The 19,889-nt window shown below is 38.8% G+C and overlaps 1 protein-coding gene across 9 annotated transcripts in view; it reads right to left on the reverse strand.

Annotated features, from left to right (window-relative positions):
• LOC119650882 (F-actin-monooxygenase Mical) overlaps nucleotides 1-19,889 on the reverse strand; it is a 214,732-nt gene that overhangs the window by 37,530 nt on the left and 157,313 nt on the right. For 7 of the 9 annotated variants that reach the window (XR_005249382.1, XM_038054052.1, XM_038054048.1 and 4 more), the window contains 8 exons: nucleotides 18,695-19,883; nucleotides 18,442-18,629; nucleotides 18,135-18,364; nucleotides 8,253-8,385; nucleotides 7,941-8,169; nucleotides 7,690-7,882; nucleotides 7,418-7,479; nucleotides 6,555-6,803 (listed from right to left, as the gene is read on the reverse strand). Coding sequence is in view for 8 of the 9 variants with exons in the window: in XM_038054052.1 (XP_037909980.1) it covers nucleotides 6,555-6,803; nucleotides 7,418-7,479; nucleotides 7,690-7,882; nucleotides 7,941-8,169; nucleotides 8,253-8,385; nucleotides 18,135-18,364; nucleotides 18,442-18,629; nucleotides 18,695-19,882 (2,472 nt within the window). In the remaining variant the exon portion in view is untranslated. Of the gene's footprint in view, nucleotides 1-6,554; nucleotides 6,804-7,033; nucleotides 7,358-7,417; nucleotides 7,480-7,689; nucleotides 7,883-7,940; nucleotides 8,170-8,252; nucleotides 8,386-18,134; nucleotides 18,365-18,441; nucleotides 18,630-18,694; nucleotides 19,884-19,889 lie in introns of those variants that run through there. The other 2 variants (XM_038054055.1, XM_038054053.1) reach the window with 2 other exon arrangements.

Raw genomic sequence — 19,889 nt, forward strand, 5'->3', positions numbered from 1 at the left:
TAGAAGGTAGTACCTTCTCGTTTACGAATTGTAAGATCTGTTTTAAACTACGGATGCGTTACCTGGACCATCACAAACGCTTCCCAAAATGTGGCTTTGAAAGCAGGGTTCCAACAAGAAATTTCGAAAATCACCAAGTTGATTATCAAAATGGACCATCTACGTCCAATGCATGAGCGACACTCAGTAAGTAAGAAAACTGAAGGAAAATAAGGGACTGGAATGCAATAGAATGGAAAGACCCGAGACTTTTCTATTCAAAAGGCCAAAAGCAATAAACCCTCGATGAATATATGGGCAGACTTCGCGGCATATTTACTTTATCTGATTGTAGTATCTAGTTCGTTGATGCGTCGATCATAAAGAACGTCAGCTGTGGAACGCCAGTTCATCCAGCCAGCATGCGGCACTTCATCCAAGTTGCACTGATGTGTGAAGTAATTTCATAATGCAGTTCACATTGGCTGATAGCATTGATCCGGGATATTTAAATCGTTCAGTTCTGGGCATGTCACTGCCATTGACAGTGATAGTGCTGTTTCATTGGGGTAGGTCGTCAAAAACTCTGTTTTATCTAGAATCAGTCCCAGGTTGTGTTACATGAGGCGATCATTCCATTGAACAAGTTGCACGAGATTAGCTATTAGACACTAGAAAAGCAACATCTGCATAAAACCATGTGCAGGGCGTTGGACGTTGGATGTCCCATGTGACAATCTCGATAACAAGAACAAAGAGTAATGCCGAGAGGGGGCTTCCTTAATTAACACCGATAGAGATACGAAGCGGTTTAGATATAGCCGCCATATTCGTCATACCAGATGAGTTTGGGTGGCTGACGATCGACGTCTTCTTTGATTCCAGAAATTCAATACCACAGCGATTGCCTTAAAAGTTGGATTTTCTAAATCATAACTCGCTGAAATCATAAAAAACATCAGTATCGCTCGTAATGAAGCATAACATAAGTTTTTCAAGTAATGGAAAAAACTGCAAGGGAAAACAGAAGACTACTAAAAGGGAAGACTGGCTAATTTTTCGAAAGACTGTAAAGGCTCGAACTGCAACCTCCCAGAGTATTTTCTATAAGGTAAGAGACGCTGGCATTGAGATATCCCATAATGAACTACGTAGGCATTTGTAGAAAAACGGGTTGAAATGCAGGAGGCCAGCTAAAAACGCAATTATTACACAAGCATTACAATTGGAGCTATTGGAGTAAGGTTAATCGGTAAAAAAAATTCCTGGTTTTCTTTTTTCGCACTTCAATTTCTGGTTTCTGGAAACAGTAAATGCTTTTCTGACACCTGAATAAAATGAAAAAAATCAAATGCCCATCAGCAGTAATGATTTGGAGCTACATTTTTGAAGAAGGTCCTGGTCCAATACAATTTATTGATTGTACAATACGGCCTAGGCAGTATATTAACGTAATACAAAATTTCTTTGCGCCATATATCAGTTTCCGCGAAGAGAATATACCTTCGTGCAAGACGAAGCACCTTGCCATACATCCAGTGTTATCATGAATTATCTAAATTCAGTGGATCTGGATCATTTAAACCCAATAGAGAATTTTTGGGCTTTTCTAAAATAAAAGGTAGGCAGAAACACCACACTACGTCGAATTAAAAGCAGTGATTAGAAATTATATAGGTAATATATTTGATCGCATAAGAGATGCCAGCGAAACAGGGTGCGGGGTTACAACATTTTAAATTTAATGAGCTCCTCGACTTAGACAGTATTGTGACGTATGTCACTCAAATAAAAAACGTCACCTTGGGTGGATTTGTATTGAAAACTTTGGATTTTATTGCTGTTCGAAATTAAAACTTTGCATATTTTCTTAGCGTTCATAATTCAATATCAGATGCTGTATACTGACCTTCAAAAAGAAAAAAACTATTATCTTGACCATTCGAGTCGTGGAATTATAAATATTCTCTCAATTGAAGAAAATGATCCTACTTCAGGCATAAAATTAACTCAATCACGAACCCTGACAGTATCCGGAGCTGGCTCTGTACACAGCATACTCGCCCACTATTGATTGCAATATCGAAGTAAATGCAGATAAAACTTAAGAAGAAATCAAAACACTGCGTTTATAATTTCCACGAATATATACAATATCATGTCCCTGGATATGGAATTTAGTATACATATATGGAACTAATTTGTTCTCGGAGCCTATGAAAGATATTTGGGAGAAAACAAGGACTGGATAGCAACACTTTTCGATCCTAATAATATTCCTTGGAGACTTGGGTTCTTAGCAAGAAGAATTGCGAACTCTTGGTCGCGTTCGAGAGAAGAATCATCCGAAGAATTATTGGCCGCCTACATGAGGATGCACGATTCCGTAGCCTACATAACGACGAAATCTATGAGCGATACCATGACCGTCAGGTTGTGGATGAAATCCGGCTCAATAGGTTACGGTGGGCGGGTCACTTAATCCGTATGGATGAGGATGATCCAGCCCGGAATGTCTATAAGGGCAATATTTATGGTAGAAAAAGAAGACGAGGCAGACCCTGCCTAGGATGGAGCGATGGCGTAGGCCAGGACGCCAATTCAACATTGCCGAGCAAATATTTTAAGTAATTCAGTTATCCGGACGCTAGAGCAAGACCCAATAACCAAGTGAATTGCATCAATCTTTCTCAATAATCAAACCGTAATGACCTGATTATTCTAAACGGTCCACTATTTTGTTCTTTTGTGTTAATTCGCTTGTAAAAGAGATTAAAGAGCCATACATATTATGCAATATTTGCAGGAGATTGCGTGGACTACTCAATCACGGGATCAGCCAATCAGGTACTGGCACAGTTGCGGTAAAGACGGAGATGATCCGTTGCACATTTTCTTTTGAATTGACCAGATAAGAAAGAGTCAGATATTGAAAAATAGTCAAATTAGACATCCCGAGCGTTCATTAGGTTTTATTACGGCAAACTATTATGTGTTCAAACACCATACCACTGCCCCTGCCCATAAAAATAGACTTGCATTGAAAATTAAATCCCGGTTAGATACTCGTAAAGCTATAAGCAGCTGTGTTTATTTAAACATATAATTTTTACTGGGTTCGGTACCTATAAACACTCTTTGCCTTGTGGATCAACCACCAGTTTAAAAACTAACACTAACGTGGTAAAAAAAATAACTGGACCAAGTGAGATTTCCCCAGGAATGTGGCGTTCTTTGCTGTCCCTGAATAACCACGTTTACTACGTGTAGCAGCAAAGAATGGACATAATGACCCAGAGAATTCCTGATAATATAAATGTATGTATGCCCGTGATGTAGATACATTTAACATTTCTCTAAGGTTTTCGATCCGTAGTGTATGTGAGAACTTACTTGAAGGAATCGAATGTCACACAGATTTCCTATTAAATGGTATAAACAAGTAAGTTTTTCGATTAGCACTAGTAAATCGTTCAGTCATTTTTTCAGGTGCTAGTACTTCGAATATGTAGGAATTTAACAGTGACAACCTCGTAATGTAGAAGATTTCTAGAATCTTTAACAGGAAAAGTACTCTTCTCCGGAGATTCATATTTACTACACCTAAGCAAAACATCACTTTACCTCATAGCGCAAAGGTACGGTTTGGCCAAATAGGAATCAATGAAGAATGAATGAACCTTTCACGCCAGAGAAAAAAAGATTCCATATAAGAAACTTTTTTCGCATGCAAAGGAATCATGATTTTTACGAAAAAGCCTTGGAAGATATCACTTTTATGACATTACCCACCTCTACTAACGAGCCTATTTTCAGAAAAATGTCTAGTAATAGAGTTTCAGAACAGTAGCTAATTTTCAACATAGGATGACAATAAAGGCCAATTGCATCGCTCAGCACAAATACTAGTATGATGTTTGTGAATAACACTGATTTCACAATTTATTTTGACTCCTTCCAAAATATTCTCTCTGGTTATGCATAGTTCTTACATACAACTATACAGGATGTCCCATTGATGATGGTAGAAATTTTAATGGGAGATAGTACCACTTGTTTGAAGAAAATTTATCTATGGAACGGGTACACTATCCTTTACTGTTGCAGAGTTATAGCGTTTTTCAAGAATAGTGTATAGCTCGACCTTCCCAATCAAATCACAATGTTCCACTCCGTCAATCATTTAATCCCAGATTTAATATTATACCATTTTCGGAAATTACATAAAATTTCTTATGAATGGATTTTTTTAAATTTCCTTGTTCACCATCACTTCGAAGATATAACTGTTCAAACTTGGAATTAATTTCAAAATCGAATTTTCATCTAAATTTCAATAAAAAAATATCCATCTATAAAAAATTTTATGTATAATATGATAGTTTTCAAAAATGGTATCAAATGTGCGATTAAATAACTGAGGGAGTGGAAAATTGTGATTTTGATGAGAAAGTGCAGCTTTTTCCTCAAGCCAGTGGTACTATTCACCATCATGAGCGGGACACCTTGTAGATTAAAATGGATGTTGGTATATATATACATTTAAGATTTACAGACTCCGTATCAGTCAGCCGATCGCCATGAAAATTGATATATATGTATGTGTTCTTTAATGAATGTAAATGAACGTTGTTGGAGTTCGTCACTAGATGATGGCGCAATGGATTAATTTCTACACCGTTCGACCGATCGCCACGATAATTGGTACATACATATACATAGTGTCTCATGAAACTGAATGCTCTCGACCAAGAATGAGAATCAATCTAAATAAAGCAATATTCAATTGCAATAAAGACAATAAATTATAAAATTCATCGAGATATACTCATTGATCCAAATACTGCATTGTGTTCACATTGTCGTGCTTTGAAATTTCAAAAAGAAAGACTAAGCCGCCAGCGCTACTTCTAACTCATATTGCAGGAACTACTCAGGAATCCAAACACGTTTTGTGGTACATTCGAAAATGCAATTCATACTGTGAAGGGGCAGCGTTTTCAGCGACGAATATTGCAACGCCAGGTGTAACGAATCTGATCGTTCACTTCTTCTATCATCCGAAGAAAATCCGATGTTTTTGTAAATATGCCATATGTAGGCATACGGTTCGGTGTGAAAAGATGACCAATGTTGCTGAGTAAAATACACATATACATATACACTTCACTCTAGGCTCAGTATGGACACAATAGCTTACTTAAAGCATGTTTATTTCGAAGTTGAAAACAGTCTATATTTTCGAAAGGGATCTCTTTTATTGGGTCTTTTGAACAAATTTTTCACCTCCACTCATTAGTCGAATGTCTAGAAAATACGATTCTGCCTTTAATCTCAACACGGCACGTTACAGGAGTTCCCCAAGCTTCAATAGTTAACCAATAATATTCTTTAACAAAACTGCTTTTGGCATTTACCATAATTTGGAATTAGCACTAAGTGATGCGGTATTCCTTATCATTTAAAAAACGACAAGTAACACACACACAGTGCAATATGAGAAGGCATGAAAATCAAAACATTTGGTGATCATAGTCATCTGAAAATCTCCAAAGAGAATCAGTCATCAGTCATAATATATCTTGAAGTCGTCTTCATTGTTCTTCAGAGCCTCCTTCTTAAGGTCGTTCATCCGTGGATCTTACCCTTCTCAGTGCCATGACTGGGGAGAATCTATCATTCGACAAAAAATAATTTATACGTTGTTTCTCCGAACATCAATTCTCACTTGGTCCTACAGAAGGATAGAAGTGTTAGTCGGCCAACGTCATCAATCCGATATCAATTATTTATAGATATATGGGGTGGATTTTGATCTAAGTTATATTAAAGTGTGAAGAATGACCCACTTACTGAGTCAGCAACATTCACATCTGTTCAGCGAAATAGTAGCCAAATTTTAGCTATCGTGTTCGGAGCTTCTAAATTCTAGGGGAAACGATTACGGTTGTAAAAGACCATGTAACTTTAATATTTTTAGTACCACAAAAAACTTTTGAATTACTGCCCTATCCTCTTAGTATATTGCTATAAAACATACATACGTTGCCTATATATTCCAAGTAATCACTTGAGAACACAAAATCACTGGACAAAAGTTTTATTTTGGAATTCTTCGAGTTTAAAAGTTTACCCCAAAGTAATTATGAAAAAAGCGCGTGGGCAACCAATTAATGGTCTTCTCATAATGCAGCATATTTTACAGATGTATTGTATTCGCTTCCGTTAATTAGCTAATTAGTGGAAACTGCCAAACCATGCGAAACGTACTCACCTGAAACCTAAATTTGCAAAAAACCTTCTCAAAGCGAGGGCTTGTTTCCTGCATTTTCAGAAGTATCTTCATTGCAGTCTATGTACAAAACATTCCTCGTAGATTAGGCAAAAATTCTATAATCACATTCAATGTTAGAATGAACACTTCAACCTCAAACAATCGTTAACTCCGATAACGGGTAAATTCAATTTCATTAAACAGTGCAAGCAATGTTTACAACACCGATTAGCCAATATGGAAAGGGTTACTCCAACCAATACACAAAATATATTTTCATTTTTGCTCTCCATTTCCTTACAGGGTACAAAAGTTTCCTTTCGAGGTCCTTAACACGATCATTAAATCCTGGAGCTTGTTGCCGATATAGATATAGCGAGTAATCTTCAAAAGGACTTGAGCTATCGCTTTCTCTCAGCAAGGTATTAGCTTGCAACATATGAAGACTCTTATAGAAGTTTTGTGTTTGTTGGAATCGATGCAGACGCCGTTTACTCTGACGGTCTAATCGGTTTTGTTCTATTTCTGTCAACCGTTTTTGGCGTTCCTCCTAGTTGAGAAATTTCATTTTAAATTTTGGTGCAGTACGTTTGAAAAATGTTAGCTAATTTACTATATACATAACTTTTCAGATAGAAGAGAACACAGCAATGAGTAGTTAAAGTTTTATGCAATAAGTAAACTTTGTATTGCACACTTTGCACATTTTTCCTTTGCGTCTAGCTCTCTACACAATCAAAAAGCACCCATACATTCGTACAACTTAAAAAGCACTTTATTACCATCCATACATGTTCCAAACACAAATAGATTGTCTCAATTAATATGCTACCTCATTTGAATCAAATTGTCTATTTCGCCGTAGCGAATGTGTCGTATTTTACGTACAACGCATCTAAGAAAATAATATGTTCCCTGAATGGTTTTCCTTCCATATAAAAGTGAAAGTTGATTCGCTAGAATAAATGTGATCGAAAGCAACTTCTGAAATCCTAAATAGCATTCAGTAAAGCCCATAAGCACGACCGTTAATGACATAACGGCGAAAAATATAAATTTTAGATTTTCTTCAAATATATCGAAATTATCTTGAAAGATTTCGTCCTAGGCAATGATATAAATAACTTTTTTTACGAAATTATTTAAAAACTCCAGTTTACTTACAATATTTCCAGTTTTTTCCTGACTTCGACGTTTTTTCGCACGACGCGTTGTATCCGTTTGAACTGAAAAAGTAGCTTTGTTTAGAATGCAATATGTACAAAGAAACATAAGAAAAGTTGAATCTTCAGTTTAATTTTAGTTTAATTAAAAATTATTCAAAATCAAATTCAAGTAAATTGGGACAAACATCCAATATTCATGAGAATAAAATTGCGAATACGAAGTAATACCGTGTGGATGTTTGTCCTAACAAATTGTTCATAAAAGCATACCAGGATTGAAATCAGGCCCATATTTTCGTTGTTTACGAATCTTCTCTTCATCGAGTATGCTACGTCTATGCACGGTTTGTGCCATGTCGATGTCCTGCATCGGTGACCTGGATTTTTTAGCATTCGCTTTAAACAAATGAGAGAAATCCGGTGCATTGTTTTTAGCTGTGCGCTCCTTAAGCTCGAAAAAGTCCTAAAATCAATAAAATATTTCACTTAGGTTCTCTATACAACCCCACATCAAAACTTACCAACTTAGGATGCTTGACATGCGGTATTTCTCCTCGGAATACTTCACAAATCTGTTCAAGGTAGTTGAGCCAAATTTTCGAATCGACATTTTCTAAATTCAATGAGTCCTTCGCAGACATCACTTGAGGAATACCTAATTCCGTTTCGAGAATTTTAAATGCCAATTCGTTACGTTCTTTCACACTGTAATCTTTGATTGTATTCAAATCGACTAGATCCGGTCGATACCTAGGAGGCACAGAGCAAGATTTAAGATAGTTAAATGAATTTTTACCTTCTTAGAATTCGAAATCAAAGAGAATGATACTGACCGGTTAATTAAGGTGCAAAGCACTTTCCCGCCAGTGAAACATTCAGATAACTCATTCAAGTCCTGAGCAAATTCGTTCGATTGCAACTGAGCTTTTATCCACCGTAATAATACGGTACTTAATGGCAGTGTATCTGGAACAAATTGAATAAAGACAATATGTTAAAAAATAAAGCAACAAACTTGAATATTTTGCATGTATTTCATAGCTCTTAATTGTTAGATGATTTTAAAGTATAAGCAACTACGCTCTATTATTCTCTATCGATCTAAAATTCTACTTATAATTCTAATTTTCAATAGTTTTCTCCGTGATTTAAGTTATTCCCACGCATGAAATTGGCGTGATAAAATCTTCCAGTTTGGGCCACCAACAGCTCTCTCCATAAAACGTCTTCACGGGCCCGGTTAAAACTTAGGATTTATCTACACAAATAGGATTGAGCACGTAAAACAGTGTGCACATGTACAATTGTGTGTACGTTTCATAAAAAAGTAATCGAATTCATTAGAACCGTTGGCAGGAGCCAAACTTCCTATATAAGCAAATTGATAGCCGCTCTTTGGGCAAGGTCCATGACCCGATAAGAGAGCAAGCAGATGTCATCAGCGTAGTTGAGGTATTTGATCAAAGATGTCTCACTCATTGAACTCCTCCACATCCTCTGGACAAGTCAGCATGAAGAAAGTAATCGATAACAAAAAGAAATAATATTGGCGACAAGATACAACCCAGACGGGCTTCACTTTCCACCTCATGTTTTGTGATTTTATCTTGTTGCAGCACATGATATTTTGCGCCATCATATGTCGCTCTAATAATAGCTATTAGTTTTTCCGGAGTGAATCTTCTGCGTACAGCACGCCATAATGAAGAGCAGGTGAAGTGAATATCTAAACTCCTCGCACTATTTCAAAATAAGGCGATGTTGAAGTGCTCACTGAAAGAGGAACGGGAATGGAAACTAGTCTGCTTTCTATTGATCAAACTTTCGAAATGTTCTTTGATGCGTTCCAGAATTATTTTAGCAATTATCTTTGTAACGGCCGGGAGCACACAGAAACCTCTCCAATTGTCACACTCATCATCATCCTAACGATCGTCCCCTTGTTCCACTCTCTGAGAAGGGTCTTGCATTCCCAGGACTTCCGTACAGTGAAGCCCATGGTGTTTTACTTAGGCACCTGTCGTGAGAATTAATCCTACGGTCCTCTTCAGACACGGATTGATTTTGTGACCACAATCAGGGCCCCGCTGAGACAAGCAACAACGATACCAGTCTATACCAAGTGCATGGCTTAGCATTCATACTGGTGGATGCAAGAATTACCTAAATCTCTATCGAACTATGGAGTACGGCACCCGTGTTGATACGCAACACCACGTCGAGGCCCGAAGGTCTCTTCACGCTTGAGCATAACCACACCCACCATGAAACTCCCACTAGGGGGGCCAACCGCAAATAACCGAGCTGTCCTCACATACAACAGGAGTTCACCCGAAGTATGTGAGTCCAGGGGCTTTCCCGGTTCCCATAGTACCAGTATACCCCTGGTAAGGTTTCGTGACCAATTTGCCACTTCAGATGAGTCCCCGTGCAGACTCGGGTCTGATCGCCCTAATTAGGCCTTTGGAGCATTCGCCTACTGAATCATGGCCGGCAAACCAAAATGATTACAGTGTCTCCCGGTGCCACCACTATGGAGGTTCTCCTCGGCCACTTGGTTTTGGTTTGGCCGATAGGGTTGCCGCCCCATCTTCCTCGCCGCCACCTCTGAGCACCAAATTTCCGTACAAGTGGAAGTTACAGATTGCGGTAACTGCAGGTACAGCGGTTAATAACTCTGAGGAACAGTCCATATCGCATGTTACGATGATTAGCCAATTTATCCACTAAAGGAGGAACCTTACCGGATGTGATACGGTTAAGAACCATGATGAAGTATTCTTTCTGCCTCTTGAGTTGCTCATCACCGTTGATGAGAAGTCGTCCGTTAACGTTCTTCGCAGGATGATCGAAAGGTTTGCGACCATATCCAAGTTCTTTCGTAATGGTAAACGTTTCTGAATTCATTGCGTTCTGCGGCGTCTTCCGCCTTCCTGACTAGCGCAATAACAAACTCCCTTTTGTCACAGGGCCACAATAAGGTAGATCTTCCCGGGATTTCGTTCGGTAGAGTTCGAATGCGTCATGGTCCGATCCAACCCGTCGATCCGCTTCCACGACTCCGCAGTCAACCAGATCTTATAACACTCTTCGGGACGGGGCGACGACCTGTGTAGCACCCGAGAAAAGAACATTGCTTATCAATATTCTCAGGCTTACTCAGGGTATTTGCCATCCGACCAGGAAGATAGCTTTCCTACCATCAAGCGACAGCTGGATCACACAAGCGGTCGATGTTCAAGATCAGGAATCGCACCTCTTCAACCCTGCGAGATGTGGCGGACACAACACACAAGCGAACGTAGGCGACTAACAGATGGTGATTTCTTTCAATCATCATGTCACACCTTACGTCAATCCTCAAAAACAATCCAACATCTGATTCGCGTTTAGTACCACTCGGCTTTCCAGAGTACAAAAGAACATTGCCGTAAGTGTGGCAAGCAACAGAGGGGTATTCTCCAGCATCGCAGCATCTTACTTCGCTTAGGCCCAGAATGTCAAGCCTTATTTCGTTAGGATTCCTGCAGGTTGCTAGTCCACAGTCTAACCTAACTCTTTTAATCGCCTCTTACGACAAGTAGGGAAAACTTTGGGTGTGTTCAGAAGGACAATAATGCGAATAAAATAATAATTATGTTTGAGAAAAAAATGTTTGTGGTTTATTTAACAGCACACACAGTTTCTTTCTATAGAATGGTCTACTAAGTTGGATGTTGTAGATTGTGCATTTATATTTGAGTGATTTGGAGATTGTTAAAATAACAGAGGAAACGATTTGCGTCTTTTAGGTACGATCTATTTCTCGAAATGACTTGATTGTTGAAATAATCTTTCTCAAACGGCTCCCTCCGGTAACTACCTTCCATCGAAATCAAAATTTGTGACAACGGGTGTGGTAGTCGTGATGATTAAGCACCAGCTTTTCGATCTCATTGTTCCGGGGTCAAATCTCGGTCGTCATTTGCGTTCTCCTTTATGCTGTCTCGTTGCCGTAGACTTATCAATTGGAAACGGTGTGAATGCCCCAAACATTCCTTCTGTTATTATTTTATCAATAATTTATTTACCGAAGGAGACTTTCATTTATTTACCGAAGCAGAATTTAATAAGCTTCATGTGAGCACTTCATGAACCTTCCTTTCCTTCGTAAACTTGATGAAAACATGTCGAAGAATCAACGCCAATTTGTAATTGCTTTGAACTTGAAATATATTTTAGCGACAGGAAATCATATAATAATAATAATTCTTTTGTTTTGAAATTGAGGCAATCTAGAATCCGCTATCGACTTAATGGCGGACCGGACCATTTGGAGAGAGTTTCTCACACTGGCTGTGGTCCACGAAGCCTTATGTTTTGGGCCAGCAACTAAATTTAAAAAACAAACGATTGCATAAGCAACTCATTAGACGCTACCTCACCTAAATATAATTCATTTGTATTTATGAATGTATATTTAAGGGGATAAAATCCACTTTTGGTCATGCTGTTCCTCTGCCTTAGATGAAACCGCCAATCGTTCTATCACATGCTACGAAATAGGATGGCTCTGACGATATACTACCCTCATCAAGTCTCCTTAACACCAGTTTAGATTTTTGTATTTTTGTCCTCAATTTTCGCAAAACACATGATTCACAATTCAATTCGAACAAATCAAATGAACCATTCCTGGGTTGACGAAAGATGTGTTTAGGAGTATGACATGCAATCGAAACATCAGGCGAGTGATTGACGTACTACGAATAATTTTTAGGCAAACACGTAACGAATACCATCCAGTAATCGAGAAACGACTACGAGAAATGCATTCCAGCAGCCGAGAGACGATAATGGAAACATCAAAGATGTCCCTGATGGACATACCGAACGTCGATGTGATGCAGCGCCGCCATAAGTGCGCTGCAGTCGGTGGAGAACACTTTGAAGGGGACAATATCGATTGAATAATCTCCTATTTTAAATTTTCTGAATTAATTCCTAGAACTGAAAAGAAGAATGAGAGTCTTCAACCGGGTCCAAACCCATGTACATATATTGTCATTACTCCCAAGCCCGTATTAGAAAGGAGTAACTAAGGCTCATCAATTTGACAATGTACTAAGCGTTTTAGAAAGTAGGTAAGATAACTTGGTGCTCCTAATGGTTACCCTTAATTTAAAGCAGTAAATACTCCGTGGATATAATGGCTTCCCTATGACTTACGAATTAAGAGTGGCAAGAAGAAGATGACTTTGGGGATCGTAATAATAGTCGTCGGTCAAGGTCAAAGATTTGCAGGTTTTTGTAACTTCACCTGCGTTGTCATTGACGGGGCATTGTTCGAGCACAGATCTGTCCAGGTCCCCTTGAACCATGCGGCGTAGCAGATTTGACAGCGTAATTTTCTTGACAAATATCGATAAAGGCGACGCATAGAGGGATTGATGGAATATGCTCCACAGAGCGGTCTATGCAATCAATGGGTGAAAAATTGATATAAATATCTCAACTTTCTGATATTTGTTGTCCTATATAGTGTACAAAGTCATAGATAAAATATACACTATTCAACGGCATAAAAACGGTTAGGTAAATAAAAAGTATTTTTTAGATTGCTCGGGTAAAATTTTCAAAGGCAAGATAGCTCGACCGAGCCCACTCGATACGTGAACCGTGCACGACTTGGAGATGCATGGTTGATAAATTCCTTATACAAAAAAAACCCTTCCTCAGTACGTTTCTAGGAAAATAATAAGAGTTCGTTTGGAGTTCTGAACTTGTAACAACACGGCATAAACAAGGACGAATAGACGTAATACAACAGAATAACGATAACGAAATATCTTTGTTTTTTTATAATACCTAAACCAGCACACTGCTGACCGCACCGGATATAATATACCCTAAAGGTCTTGAAGGGCTCTAACACGCTTTAAGGCCTAGATCTCACGATTTCGTCCAGGGCAGAGGTCGGGCTGGTCTGAGGAGCTGCTAAATGGAGAGCAACTTACTCTGATTTTTTTTGCTCCACAACCCCTGGTTTTGGAACATATCCGCCATTCCTTCCTCTCAAACAATAAATTAGCTCGAGCCTAGTTTCGGCTTAAATTATTGGCGGTATGGGAATGGGTACTCTATCTTTTACCGTTACAGAGCTAGAACGTTTTTCGTGAATACTGTCGAAAAGCGTCATCTCCCCAACAAAATCACAAATTTTCCACTTCCTTCGGAAACTACCTAAGATTTCTTATAAATGGATATTTTTGCAATTGCAAAGGTCATCATCACTTCGAAGCTACAACCGTTCAAACATTAAAAAAAATAGATTTTTCATCTAAATGTCAAAACGCAATATCGTAACGGTATTTTAAACAACTAACAAAAATTGCCTCATTATGTTAGCTTTCAGTTGACATGTAAAAGTGAATTATGGAAAATTTACAAATATTACCACATAAATCCGAGAAAACGTGGTCTTGATAAGGAGCAAATTCATTTAAATACGGTAGCCTTCAGTGCGCCAAAACACTAGAACTGTCATATTTAAGTGAATTTGCTCCATATCAAAACCACGTTTTCTCGCATTTAACGCGTAGTATTTGTAAATTCCATGGGCCAATTTTCCTTGAACAAGGTACTATCTAACATTAAAATTTGCACCATGATAAACCCGACACTCTGTATAAAAGAGAGTGACTTCCATCTATTGCTGCTAGCGGTCACGCTGCTACCAGGACAAAAGTGAGGCAGCGTCTGATGAATTTCCTCTGCCCTGGACGAAACCGTTAGTCGTCTTTTTGAGTACTTGAATGTTAAGCCTAAAACTATTAAAAATGAAAATTTTGTTTTGGGATGAGCTTGTCCTGAGCCCACCATCTACTTGATGGCGGGCTGCGCATATTTGAGAAGCAACTTACTTCTGCTATTCAGTGCGCGGACTACTCTTTCGTGGGCAAGCGCCCAGTATTTTTTAAAAATTTATAATATTGGCTATGCGGTTTCGAGGCAGCGTCTGATGAGATCGCCTCTTCCCTGCGATCGAAACCGTATAGCCAATATTATAAATTTCTCAAATTATTGATCCCTGGACCAGAAAAAGTAAGAGTAAGTTGCTCTCCTTTGGTCCGGACCGACATTAAGTCTATGTGGACTTAGAATCCCTTATATCCCAAACAAAAGCGTAAATCTAAATTGGATTGCTGCGCAATGCTAACCACATTGCCTCCTACAGTGTACTGTAGTGTACCGTTACGGTCTTGAATGGAGTGCTCTAACACACTTCAAGGCCCTGATCCAATATTGATTGTTGCGCCAACGATTATTATTATTATTATTGCTGCGCCATTGATTATTATCTATTGTTATTAAGTAAGCGAAAACTCATGAACAAATTATTTTTTATATAGCATTATGAAGTAAATTAAATCCTTATCTATGGAAGTAGTATTTTCCTACCATCTTACTCCACTAGCCGCTTCATTTAGGTTTTATAGGAGTTCTTGAGCCTTTTTGCCATCCTTCAAGTTTTTATTGGGAACAGTTCTGAATGGCACTGACTTAAGTTTTATGTTAAAAGAGACTGTCTAGTATTGTATATACCATACGTCACTTATCAATCTTATTTACTATTCGTTGCCCTCTTTTAGCTCTTGAATCACTCATTTTAGAGCCCTTCGTTCGAATGCTTATCTGCATTATTCACAACGTGTCGCTGTTTATTAATTTTGCAATGTCAAAGGAAAATTTTCTGTCCAACGAAGAAAAAGCGGATATTTCCGCATCATCGCCCAAAAAAATACACGATTATTGAATTTCGTTCTCAAAAGCTTGGCCGTTTTTATCAAAAAACTATTTTCTTTGAATGTGAAGCTGATGTTACCTTCATTTTAAAAGAAGATAAGCCCAATTTGAGAAGCGGTTCATAATTGGAAAATTCATAATCAGCTATTTCCCTTTATACAGGACACTTAAGACAACGTGGCCGGATTTCAAAAACCAAAATGTACGGCAATTTGAAGTTCTCGTCTCAAGGAGCAACTTTACGATAATAAAAGTAACTTTTGTGATTAATTTGAAGCTCCCAATTATCATATTTGTAGACATTACCAATGCTGACGACCTCAAATATTATTTAAACGGAACTTTTTCAGAGCATCTAAAACGTATGTATATATATATATAATACCCATGGGTTAACGGGTTCGCGAAAATAATTTAATGATTTTTTTCCTTGAAAGCATTTTATATTTGGTATTTGAAGATCTGCTTTGAATAGGCGAGATGAACATAGTATGTCCTATTGGAACTAGATCGACTAGTATAAGCCTATTAGCGAACCACTGCGTTGTTTTATTACTAAGGCCAGGAGGTGTTCTGAGGTTGCGGATATGAAGACGGGGCAGCAGCTCTGTTGGCTGAGTCAATACTAAATTGCTGAGGAAAACCTTCAAGTGGTGACACCGGGAGCCACTGTATTCACATTGACTTGCTGGTTGTGATGCAGTGGGCAAATGTTCCAAGGCGTCGGGTGATCAGACCCGAGTCTGCACGGGACTCATCTGAAGCGACTCTGGCCACAAAGCATTACCAGTGGTTGTCTGGCATTTTGGGCAACAGGATTGTTTTCCGAGTTCATATGTCTTAGGCGAATTCCTGGGGTATATGTTTTTCACCTGGTTATTAGCAGTTGCCCCCCTCGTGAGGAGTTCCATGGGGGTTGTGTTTGTGCTCGGGCAGAGCTCCTTGTGAGCTCAAGCATGGAGTTGCGCTGTACAACTCGGGTGTCATACTCCTTAGTTGCGAGAGACTTTGGGTAAGTCTTGCATCCACCAGTATGAATAGTGATTCTGCACTGAGTATAAACTGGCACCGTTGTATCAGTCATAGCGGGCCTCCGATTGTGGTCTCGAAATCAATCCGTGAACAAGACCGTAGGGTTAAACCGTCATCGCAAGTACCCACATAAAACCCCCCGGACTTAACTAGAGCCGGGATAGAATCTCACGCGCGACAAATTGTCCGACGATTAAGGGAACAACGAAAATTTAATACATATTACCTCTTCCATTTATTAATAAAATGATAGCCTTTTTAGTAAATAACTCACCACGACGAAATTCCAATAGGATACGAATCATTTTCTCTCTTTGCTAACAATTCCTTCACAATTTATATCATAGTGGAACAGTAAGGCTTATCAAACTTTTACATCATTCAAAGAATTTAGTTCTTTTCTCAAGACACTGTAATTATTTGAGGATTGAGGGTCTCCCAAGTTCGCATTCACTTAATGACGGGTCGAACCACTTTGAGGACAACTGTCTACCATTGTTTTGTCTATAGATACCTCATTTTGGACAGAGTAACAGACTCCGTTTAGGGCAGAAATTCTTCAGCTATTGTCCCGTTCACAAGCGGGGTCGGCTCGTCGTGATCGGTTTCGCCATTTAGCTCTATCGAATGCCTGATCTGGGTACAATCTCGAGGCTTTTAAATCCCTATCCAGCGTATCAGACCACCATTGTTCCGGCCTACCTTTTGGTCGTTTGCCATCGACTTCGATGTTCAGACCAATCTTAGCAAGTGAATTCTTGTTAGCACGAATTACATGACCATACCGTCGAAGACGCCTCTCTCGCAATTTTTCCACGATCGCGGATATCCTCATTTCAAACCGTGTTACGCCACTAGCCCAACGGACCATCTTCGTCTCCATTACCGCAAGACGCCGTTCATTGTCTTTTATAGTCGGCCAGAGATATGGCAATATATAACTATTTAATTATTTCCCGAATGAACTATCCCTAACAAGTACATCACTGTCCCATATATAGGAACCTTTCCAAATATGTATCCGTATTTTGCAACTTGATATAATTTTCTGTAGTCGAGTAATCAGTTAATTCGCGCCGCCAGGTCACAGTCCACTGATTTACCAACTTGTTCAATTGTGTATCTGTTCGTAAAATGTTTCAAGGGCTAGCACTCTTTGAAATCAAATGTACTCCAACTGGAGCCTTCGCTGTCCTTTATATATGAACATATACTACAATTGCACATGAAAACGGACATGGAGGATATTCACAAATTGAAGATATGATTGCAACGCATTTGGATAAGTGCTATGGAAAACCATTGAATGGGTGTGTTTGTGAATTTTCAAATATTTTGAATGATTTACGAATAATGAAGGATATACATATTCTGGATAGTTCTGCAGCGAAAAACGTTTACAACGAAATGGGTGGTTAACTTAAATTCTGAAAAATACACAATAGTTAGGAACGCGTGAACCCTAATTTAATTCAATAGCTTTGGGAATGAGTTTCTGGTTTATGTGTAGTATTCACTTCAAAATATTATTAGATATTAAATTACAATAAAACTGGATACGTTTCAAATGTGTATAATAACATTTACCATTGAAATGCAATCATACAATGATTGTGAATTTTATTAGAATTAAGTAAAGAAGGGTTTACGTAAGGAGAAGAAGGATATTTTGGGGGGGGAAATAATTTTATTGAAGCCAAAATTTTCGTTCTTTTTATTTATCTCATACATCACTGCAAGTTTTTTTTTTCTTTTGGTTTTTCCGCTTCTCTAAAACTAAAAGTCAATCTAAATCTCTATTGTTAGTAAATTTCTACCGCATCACTATTTCTTTCAACAGAATGATGACGTTGTTAGTAGGCTACTACATAAACCAAACGGGCACCAATCACACTCACCTCCAGTACGTCGTTTTCTTCGTACAGGCGTTTCGGGTGCAAGAGTTTGCACCAGATTCGTATCCATGAAAGTTTGCTCAAGCAATGTGGCGTCGTCACTATCTAATAGATGTTTAACTTGCCAAACATTGACAGTCGATTTGTTTAAATTTGGATAACGTGTCGCAGGATCTACCGTATATGCACCGATGTCTCGTTGAAGATTTTCCGGCGTAGTTTGTGCTAGTAGTCTGTGAGTGATAAATGACAGGAATTATGCATTGCGGTAAGAGGGATTATAAACTACAGGATTTCAAGAATTACTTACCTATAAATACTTTCACGTTGAGCGATTACACCTAAAATACTATTTCGAGGATTCGACCATAATTTAATAGCATATGCGGCATCCATACTCGACAGGAAACCTCTAGCACAGCCTGATCCCGTGGGCCAAAATGGCTCCAGTAAGCTATCTCCAACTAAACATTGTAGCAGTCTATAGTTTTTGCGAACCTGGAACAGGGTAAAGCGAAATAAGTTTCAATACTAATGAAAAATGTAGATGCAAATGTACTTACTATCACTTGGCATGATGCTTCTGCAGCAAACATCGATGTGAAGTCAAACATAGCAACATCTGGTTTACCGTAGTGATTAACAGCGAACTCCAAGTTAGGCATTTGATATTTTGTAGAAAACTCGGCAGCCTCTTTAGCATAGTCTAATAATTTGTCTGTATTCACATTTGCCGGGGCAAGTAATTCAGCCGGATCGGCAAAATCTTGCATTATCACACCTTTATCGATAAGACTATGTTTTTTGGCAGTCATCACAAAGTAATGTGTTTCGTCCTTATAATAAACTATATTTTCTAAATCAATTCCCGTTGTTTGATACAATTCCTTGAAGAATGACTGATTGAAAATGAACGCAACGCCACTAATCTCTTCGACTTTAGCCTCGGCTTCCGTTTTCTTATTAATGAAATTGGCTGTAATCGCGATGGCCAGTTTTCCTCGAAACTCCTTTCGACGGAACCGTTCCAATGTGTTTCGTTTGCCGTCTGCCCCAATAAGCACATCGAATTCGTAATGTGAGACTGCATGATCTTCTGGGGATACTTGTGCTCGCCAACCGCATCCGTCGCTGGGTTCGATTGTGTTTTCGAATGAAACTCCCTCATGTACTTCTACTCCCAATAAAAGCGCGACTTTCAAAAGGATACATTGGAGCTGTCTAATTGAAATGTGATCTATTGATCCCGCACAAAATTTTCCATAGAACTTCTTTGCACCTAAATTTCTGAGATCTGTGATCACAAAAGGCCACAAGTGTAGAACATTGTTTCGAGATATTCGATCACGTTTCTCAACAACAACTACTTTTGCCCCTAGAAGTTGAGCCTCTATTGCTGTCCTCAAACCACAAGGACCTGCACCTATCACTAACACTCTGGTTCCAGTTGCGGCATTTCCCTTGCTGTAGGTTCTGTGTGAAGCTCTCGTGTCAAATTTCTTCCAAAGAGCCTGAGCTTTCCAACTGCGCACTTTTGATTTCAGTTTCGGATAAAACTCATTCAAAGGTCCTGGTCGCAAGCCAATAGTATCACACATGTTTCTGTAGAGTCCTAAAATTTGACGCATTGTTATGGCCGCACAGAAATGGTCAAAAATTTCTGTGGCCAAAGCAGCGGCATCGTTGTCGGTCATCATTTGCTGTTGCTGATGCGCTTGCATCTGGCGGTGGTGATGCGATGAGCGGCTCATTCTGGAA

The sequence above is a fragment of the Hermetia illucens genome, chromosome 3, assembly GCF_905115235.1.
Source record: "Hermetia illucens chromosome 3, iHerIll2.2.curated.20191125, whole genome shotgun sequence".
Taxonomy (NCBI): domain Eukaryota; kingdom Metazoa; phylum Arthropoda; class Insecta; order Diptera; family Stratiomyidae; genus Hermetia; species Hermetia illucens.